The sequence below is a fragment of the Lagenorhynchus albirostris genome, chromosome 8 (assembly GCF_949774975.1).
Source record: "Lagenorhynchus albirostris chromosome 8, mLagAlb1.1, whole genome shotgun sequence".
NCBI classification, from domain to species: Eukaryota; Metazoa; Chordata; class Mammalia; order Artiodactyla; family Delphinidae; genus Lagenorhynchus; species Lagenorhynchus albirostris.
This window is the reverse complement of record NC_083102.1, coordinates 46,074,106-46,083,396: the sequence shown is the minus strand read 5'-3', so window position 1 is coordinate 46,083,396 and position 9,291 is coordinate 46,074,106. Positions and strand designations below refer to the sequence as shown.

Genomic DNA, 9,291 nt, shown 5'->3' with positions numbered 1-9,291 from the left:
AACCCATCTACGGCACCATTGAGTCAGGACTGTGTTGCACCGTGGTCCCAGAGGCCTCCCTCCTCCCTTCTCACCCTGCCTTTAGTCCCAAGCCTGACTCCCAGGACTCATTTTCCCCGCGGGCCTCTCTCACTACATCAGCCATGGCGCCGGCGCCTCTAAACCCCGGGGTGGATTTTGGGAACAGACGCGCAAGCGGTGCACTGAGCATGCGCGAGCGGCCCCGAGCTCCGTGGGTCGAGGACTCAGGTAGAGCGCCGTGGCGCCGCCAGCAACCAGCTCCTTCACTCGGGACACTTGGGTGGCTTTAGCCGCCCCTCGGACCCACCCAGTGCCTTGACCTCCTTGAGGACAGCGCGCCGGGCCCGCCGCGCCGGGCCACCGGCCGGCTGCATCCTCACGTGCGGAGGCCGCCACAGTGACCCCGCCCCCGGGCCCGGGATGTGAGGCCCGCAGGGTGTCCCCGCACCGGGCCTAGGCGCCGGGAGTGGCCGGCTCGGCAGCGCCGGGCAATGGCCCTGCTGCCGGTGCTCCTCGCCTCCTGGGGCCTGGGGCAGTGAGAGGGCCGGCAGGCGAGGGCAAGGTGGCCGCGGGCGCCATGGAGGGGGTGCTGTACAAGTGGACCAACTATCTGAGCGGTGAGTGGGAGGCGTGCCAGGGTTCTGGTCCTTTGTCTGAGCCGCGGGAGGGTGGCGTCGGGACGCGCCTTCAGGGGGTCGGGGTCACGGTCCCTCCTGAGACCAGAGAGGCCTGCGCGGACCGGGAATGTTTCCCCACAGCAGTTCTATGTCTCCCGTGCTATACAGACACAGCCCCCTGTAGGGGCTGGGTGAGGGCCGTAGCTTTCCTCACTTCGAGGAAAGCTAAGAAATCCTGAGATGTGGGGTGACTTGAAAGGCACGATGCCCTCGGTGGCAGCGGGAGGGAGGCCCTGATTCCCGCAGTGGGGTCCTCTGGGAGTCTCGAATTCTGGCGAAGGAGCTGGTCTCAGAAGGTTTCAAATAAATGCCAGCAGTAACCTGGAATCCCAGAGGTGAAAGGTCCTTTTTCAAACAAAGTCCCCAGAGCAAGCACTTTCCCTTTGTCACCTGCAGAGTCATCCGAGTGCAGACCAACGTATCAGAGTTACGTCTCAGTTCCAAAGTATGCACAAGGTTTTTGGTTTTCTCACTGGGCATTTCTTTTTGTTTTACAGACTCAGAAATTACCGTAAAATAGAACGCAAGCATTAGCAACTCTTTTCTTGTCCCGCTGAGCAGAATGGCTTAAAAATAGTATCCCACCTCCTTTCCAATTTGTGGAAGTACTTCATATTTTGAGAAGGTCATAACTATTTTTCAGCTGCGAATATGATTCAGGACGAGCATTTTCATAAATGAGTATATAAATAAAAGCCTTCTGTGTTCTGGAAACTGTGCTAGGCACTTTTTTGAAATTAAACTTTTTATTATGGGAAATGAGGTGGGCACTTAAAATTTTAATAGCAATGTATTTGAAATGAGAAACATTCCCAGTGTCTCTTAGAGTGGCAGAGATGTATTTTCCCATCCTAGGGGACCATAGGACAGTTTTTTTTAAGGTTGTAGTGTGATCCTCTGGGGGTGTTTTAAGGACATTTGTGTCTGGGAGGAGCAGTTGGCATAGTGACTGATGAGGTTCTAGAGCACAGCCAGAAGTGCACCTGTTGGGTATACCCAGAATCTCTTCCCTATGCATAGTGTGGTTGCAAATGAGTTCTGTTTATTTTTCTTGTGATCATTAGGAGAAACTGAGTGAGGAGGGGTGTCTTAGAAGACTTGCCCTTTGCTTCAAGGACCTTCATTTGATGTCAAGAGATTGTATTTGATGTGGATGCCTCATGGCTGGACTCTGGTGAATGTCAGAGGCTAAGTTCTCCTAACCTAAAGGGAGGGTGCTTGATCAAGTAATTTGCTTTTGAGGTATCTCTAAGCTCTAAGATGTATAATCTTATGCCCTTGAATGAAATTTAGTCGCTGGTCTTGATCTTTCCCCCCTTTCCATCACACACACCTTTTAACTTGTTTTCTTTCATCCTCAACACTCTTCCTTCTTTTGTTCCATCTCCCCCGCTCCTTTTTTTTTTTTTTTTTTTTTTTTTGCCTCTTCTTTCTTCTTCTCCTCCTCCTTTATATAGAAGGTTTAGTCTCTTGGTACTGTACCTACTTCCTGGTCATGAAATATCTTTTTTTCCCCTTACTGTTTTTATGTATCCTTCAATAAAGCAAAATTTCTCTAGAAGGATCTTTTGGAATCTTTATCATGTGGTGCCTGTACCATCTGTTCTGTTGGAAAAGAGTCTACTTTTTTCTGCCTCAAGTAAGAGAAGTTAATTTTGTGAGTGATGCCATAGTGGAAGCCCTAAAGAAAAGGGGCGCTGGAGCCATTGCCAGAGATGACTGTCCTTACATCATGCTGCTTGTTCCCATGGCCCACAAGCCACCTCTCTGTGGACAAACTGTTCATAGAAGCCCGTCACACTGGGTATACTTAGAATTACGGTTCAGCACATTCTCTTTCCTTAGGAGATACATTTACTTTGGAAAGGAACGGTAATAGTCTAGGAGGAGCAAATGCATTTTTGTTTCTTCCACCCTTTTATGCAAGTTAGTCTCCCCAAAAGAGCGTAGTGTGAGTGTTAATGACAAGCTTTGACGAAGACATCACTAATTTTCTTCTCCTGAAGTTGTTTTTAAAAGTAACATCTTTTTTCTTATGGTTTTGCACATAGTAATTTAAAAATACATGTAATATCAGTCTAAGTTTTTGTTCATTTTGAATTTTTCTCCGAAGGGAGTACATGACCCGTTTGTGTAGTTTATTTCCGTCATGTCCACAGCTTGATATGGGATGCCTTATGTCCAAATTTGACTGGAGAGGTTAGGGAAACAGTTTATCAGCTGATCCTTTGAATCCTTGGTGGATGTTGTTAATTTCATTCACCAGCTACTGGTGTGCTGGGCTCTGTGCTAGGCACAGGGCAAAAACAAGACAAACACTGCTCCTGCCTTTCTTGAGCTTACAGTCTGGTGGGGGAGACAGACATTCATTGGATACATGGTTGGAAGCAAGTTCCAAGTGTGTGTGATTTGAGGGGAGAGGATGGGAGAGGCTAGTCTGTGTCGCTGGGTAAGGCTTCACTGAGGAAAAGATTTAAGCAGAGCTTGAAGGATAAACAGAAGCTGGGTAGGTGGTGAGGCCATAGCAGAAGTGCAGTTGGAGGCTATAAGGAAAAACTTTTTAGGCTCAGGGAATGTCAGTGTGAAGGCCCTAAAGCAGGAAAAAAACTGGTAAGTGTAAGGAAAGGAAAGAAGACCCACATGGCTGGAGAGCTGAGAAGAGGCTCCAACAAGACTGCAGGGATGGAGGGCAGGCCTGAAATTGCAGGACCCCATAGGCTGGTTTAAACACTGTGGAGTGATTGTGCATGCACGTGCATGTGTTTGCGTGTGTGTAAGAGAGAAATGGTGAGATTGTTTAAAAGCTCATTTTGGTTACATTTATTGTATTTTGCCAAATACTGTAGTTATTTTGTGAGCTTCTCTTGCCTCTTGAGTTAAACTGTTAGGTATCAGTTACTGAAAGTTGGAAACATCCATCAAGCCCTGAGAATAGCAGTATCTAAATTGCTTGCGTGAGTGTGCTGCTAAAATACAGAAAGAGAAAGGAAGAAAAGTCTCTTTTCCCTAATCTGTTAGGCAAACTCAGGTACCCTGTGCTCCATCAGAGGAAAAGGAAAAAGAAAAAGAGCTTCTGTGTATTTTCTTCAACATGCAGAGCCATCCTGCCTTTTGTGCAATAGAACATTGGATATTCTGGGATTTAGTGTCCAGCCCTCTCTTCACATATTAGAAGATTAAGCCCGGAATGGAAAGGGGGTGGATTAAACATTTTACAAACACCTGCATTGTATGAGACATAACACTAGGCATTGTAAGTTTGTTACTTGTATCTTTCAAGCCCTAAAAGTTAGTCAAGGGATATTATCGCTGCTTGGTTATACGTTAATGCTCTATAGTAGAACACTAGTTGAGTCAAAGAGTCCTAAAGTCTAGTGCCGGCTCTGTCACTGCCAGCTGCAGTCACTTTATCATTCTGAGCTTGAGTATCTTCCTCCATAAAAGTGATGAGATTTACCCATTAATAATTGTAAGAATAGTAAAAAAACAAAACCAAAAAAAAATACTTAACACTTCTAATGTTCTAGGCATTATTCTAAATATTTTACATGGATTAACTCATTTAATCTTTGCAGCAATTTTAGGAAGCAGTTGCCTTTATTATTCCCATTTTCCAGATGAAGACATTGAGGCACAGAAAGGTGGAGGAAGGAACTAGCCCAAGGTCGCACAGTTAGTAAGTGGCTCCAGTGTCTGTTTTCCATTCATTACATAATACTTGTAAAGGTCCTTCCTGCTTGATCGTTATATAATTCTAGCTGATTCATAATGTGCCTATATTTAAAGTATGTCGACCTAGAATAGCAGACTTTATTTGGGGGTGGGAGGTGGGGAGGAATTCAGGAGTACGGAGGACTTTGCCTGGTGTTGTGCATATGTTTTGTCACAATGAAATTTTCTGAGCTGTGCTCTGAGCTTTCTACTTTCAGTTTTAGGTCCCTTTCCTGCCCACTCAGCACACAGGAGGGCTTCTGCCATGAGCTGTAGCCAGTTGCAGGCTTCTTGGGCCCTTCCAGTGCAGTCAAACACAAGCACATTGCAGCACTGCATTCCAAAAATAACAAAAGCTTGCATCATGCTCACCAGATGGTTGTCTAAGGAGGTGCTATAATTTTGCTTACCCCCCCAGGTGGAAGAAGGTGATACTTGTCCATATATGTTTGTACTGTGTAAACAGTGCCAAGAGGCCATCTGGAATGTGAGTGATTCAGAGCAAGATTCTCATGGTCTCACTAGTCAACCTTTTTTTTTTTTTTTTAACATCTTTACTGAGATATGAATTAACCTCTCATGAATTTCACCCATTTAAAAATATACTAGTCAAGGGCTTCCCTGGTGGCACAGTGGTTGAGAGTCCGCCTGCCGATGCAGGGGACACGGGTTCGTGCCCCGGTCCGGGAAGATCCCACATGCCGTGGAGCGGCTGGGCACGTGAGCCATGGCCACTGAGCTTGCGCGTCCTGTGCTCCACAACGGGAGAGGCCACAACAGTGAGAGGCCCACATACCGCAAAAAAAAAAGTTAAAGTATACTAGTCAATGGTTTTTAATATATTTACAGTGTATAACCATCACCACAATCAATTTTAAAACATTTGCATTATCCTAAAAAGAAATACCCGTTATCAACCATTCCCCCCACCCCCTCTTGCCCTTGACAACCACTAATTTGTCTGTATAAATTTGCCTATTCCAGACATTTCATATAAATGGAATCATACATTATGTGGTCTTTTGTGACTGGCTTCTTTTACCTACTGTGATTTTTTTTGGATTCATCAGTGTTGTAGCATGTATCAGTACTTCATTCCTTTTTATTAACAAATAATTTTCTATTGTATGTATATATCATTTTGATTGTTCATCAACTGATGAACATTTGAGTTGCTCCATTCTTTTGGTTATTATGAGTAATGGTGCTGTGAACATTTGTGTCACGTTTCTGTGTGGACGTGTTTTCATTTCTCTTGAATATAAACCTAGGAGTAGAATTGTGGGGTCATGTGGTAACTCTTTAACAGTTTGGGGAACTGCTAAACTTTTCCAAAGTGGCTACACCATTTTACATTATTGTTAGTAATGAAAGAAGTTTCCTGTTTCTTCACAGCCTCACCAACATTTGTTATTGTCTGTCTCTTTTATTATATCTATCCTCGTGAGTGTGAAGTGGTAGCTCAGTGTGGTTTATATTTCCCTAATGACTAATGATGTTGATCATCATTTCATGCGTTTATTTAGCCATTTGTACATCTTCTTTGGAGAAATGTCTGTTTACATCCTTTGCCCATTTGTTAATTGGGTTATTTTTTCATTATGGAATTGTTAGGGCTCTTTATTCTAGATACAAGTTTCTTATCATGTATTATTTGCAAATATATTTTCCTGTTCTGTAGATTGTCTTTCACTTTCTTATGGTGTCATTTGCAGCACAAAAGTTTTAAATTTTGACATCTGGTTTATCAGTTTTTTTCTCTTATTGCTTGTGCATTTAGTGTCAAATCTTAAACCTTTGCCTAACCCTAGGTCCTATTTTTTTTTTCTAAAATTTTTTTGTAGTTTAGCTCTTACTTAATCTCCCTGAGCCTCAGTTTTGTGACAGCAAGAATAATAGCCATACTAGGTTTGTTATAAAGGTGAAATGGATCGCATATATGAATGTGCCTTGTACATAATTCACTTCAGGTTAGGTTTTCCTGGTTAATGATACCAGGGAAAAAATCAGTTTGTATCGCCTCTGTGTGAATTGTGGCTCCTTGTGGTTTGTGAGAGTATATGTATCCTGAATTCCTTAAATCGTCCTTTTGGAAGTTGGAGGGGTATAAATTATAAAGGAAAAGATTCAAATAACCCATCAGAATTTTGGAAGTGACTCTACAGTCCTATGACAGTCATCCTTGTGGATGAATGGTGATTACAGATCATGTAATTCTGTGTACCACTGGTATGTACTTTTGCTCCCAGCAAAAATTAATTAATAATTTGTTAAGGAACATAAGAGATGTGAAACCATTGCCTCATTGCCACTGCATCAAAAGAAATACCCATCTTCCCCTTGATTCTGATATGTGATGTGACTGGAGATACTAGGAGTGATCCGTGGAGTATTATGTGATTGAAGTGGTCTGTGGATGGAAGAAGCCTGGGTACCATTGTTCTCAGACTGTACTCTCAGTGTTTAATCCTCACCACTTCCTGTTACGATTACTTTCATCTTATGTAGAGTTGAGCAAAAAAGCTAGTTAAATTCCATTAGGAATAGATTTGAGACCAAAAAAACCAGCAGTGGAGCTGTTTTTGTATGCAAGACAGATGAATGAGACAATAGGGAAGGTGAGTCCAAAAATTACCATGATGGTTGGGCATTTTTCTCCCCAGATCCATTTTCAAGTTGGCCTTGGAGGGTATAAAAGTACCAGGAGAGAAGGAGAAATGGATAATACAGAGTTAGCCAGAGAGAGGGCTGACCGTTCTCAGTATTCCTATCACATCAGAGGAAGCAAAATACCATTTGCTTGAGAATCTATTCCATGTCCTTCAGGTAGAATTGTTCCTATATAGTCCAAGACAAGGATGGCTCTGTTTTGATCTTTAGATATCAGAGAAATGGTTTCAGCAATCTACTTTTAACATGGTCTAATAGCCCCCAGTCAATCAATCTTTCATTTACTGAGAATAAATGATTAAAAAACACTGCTTATCAACTTCTTACCAGACCCTATGTGGGTTGTTGGGAATACTGTTTTGAGTACAACATGATCCTTGTTCTCAAGGAGGTCATAGTCTAGTGAACATCTTTCTCAACTACAAAAATGCCCTTCCAGATAAATTTGTGATTTTGACCTTGAAGCTTCTATGTGGTTATTCTGAGACTGGCTTGACAAGGCTTAGAGGGACCACATTGCATATAGCTGGTCCCTAGGTGTAGTTAGATGTTACCTATCACCCTCGGGTGTCTTTACTGGAATTTTAAAGGCAAATTTGGGGCACCCCTGACCAGTAATGTTAGTCTTTGGTCATCCAGGTTGACACGACAGATGTCCTGTTGCTTTTCTGCCTCTGCTGGCCAGTATTTACAACTTGGATGGAGTCCAGCCGTTTAACTTCTGAGGCCAGTATAAGCCGCCAAAAATTAAGAGAAGAAAGTAAGAAAGTGAGGAAGGTGTAAAACTTGAGGAGACAGGCATACCTTTGTCAAGAAAAATGTAGAGAATCCTTTTTCAGGAGTGGTCAGGGAAGACTTCATGGAAAAGGAGGGACCAAAGGGTGGGTGGGATTGGCCTGGACAGAAAGAGTAAGGTGTGAGGGAACAGAAGGAACCCTCAATGAAGAAACCAGCAGGACTAAAAAGGAGGGTTCTTTTCTGGGAGCAGGAGGTTATACTGGGGTGTTGTTAGGATGGGATTAGGTTATTAAACCAAGCCAAGCCTGAGAGTTTCAAGTTGGTATTGTAGGGAATCTCTAGGGGTTTCTAAATAGGAGGAAAGGACAGGTAGAAACAGTACTTCAGGAAGATTCAGCCATCTGAAACATGATAAGGGAAGAGGGAAGGTTGAAATACAAGGGCAAGGTGATGTGGGAAGGCAAGAGGGGAGGCATTGTTCCCCATTTCACAGATGAATAAACCAAGGTCACGTGCTAAACACTTCACTTAGAACAATACTGCAAATAAGTCCTGAGCCAGGTCTGCCTGACCCCGTGTCCTTTCCACGACTTCATGCCCTGGTGTGGGCACGGTGGAACATTTGAAGCCGGAAGTAGAAATGAGGGTGATTGGGTAGGATTTAGCGATTGACCTGGAGGAATAGGGCAGAAGAGACCCTCAGGCTTGGAGCTAAGATGATAAGAGAATGCTGGGTTTGTTAAGAGAGACAGTGTAGTCTGAAGGAAGATGACATATTAAACCTTGGATACTCAGTTTAGTTCATCTCTCTCTCCAGTTTATAAACTGGAAAATAATGCCCAAAGGACTTAAATGACATGCTCAAGATGGCACATCTGCGACCAGCACTCACCCGCCTGAGAGGCTTGTCTGCTAAGCTGCCAGGGTGGGTGGGGGCTGGGAGCTGAGGCTCGGGCTTTGGAGGTCAGACCCCAGGGAGAGGACTGGGGTTGGCTGTGTGAACACAGCCTGAAGGGGGCTAGTGCGCCGCAGCTAGCCGGGAGGGAGTCCCGGAAACAGTCTGGACCTGCCTAAGAGGCAAGAGACCATTGTTCCAGGGTGTGCGAGGAGAGGGGATTCAGAGCACCGCCTAAACGAGCTCCAGAGATGGACGGGAGGCACGGCTAACAGTGCGGACCCCAGAGACGGGCATGAGGCGCTAAGGTTGCTACTGCAGCCACCAAGAAGCCTGTGTGCAAGCACAGGTCACTCTCCACACCTCCCCTCCCGGGAGCCTGTGCAGCCGGCCACTGCCAGGGTCCCGTGATCCAGGCACAACTTCCCCGGGAGAATGCACAGCGTGCCTCAGGCTGGTGCAACGTCATGCCGGCCTGTGCTACCGCAGGCTCGCCCTGCACTCCATACCCCTCTCTCCCCGCGGCCTGAGTGAGCCAGAGCCCCCTAATAAGCTGCTACTTTAACCCCGTGCTCTCTG

The 9,291-nt window shown here is 44.8% G+C and overlaps 1 protein-coding gene across 1 annotated transcript in view; it reads left to right on the top strand.

Annotated features, from left to right (window-relative positions):
* Nucleotides 1–229: 229 nt before the first annotated feature.
* The window catches only part of PLEKHA8 (pleckstrin homology domain containing A8), a 115,392-nt gene continuing 106,330 nt past the window's right edge, over nucleotides 230–9,291 (top strand). The window contains exon 1 of the mRNA XM_060156926.1: nucleotides 230–638. Coding sequence (XP_060012909.1) covers nucleotides 599–638 — 40 coding nt within the window. The 5' untranslated portion in view covers nucleotides 230–598. The remainder of the gene's footprint in view (nucleotides 639–9,291) is intronic.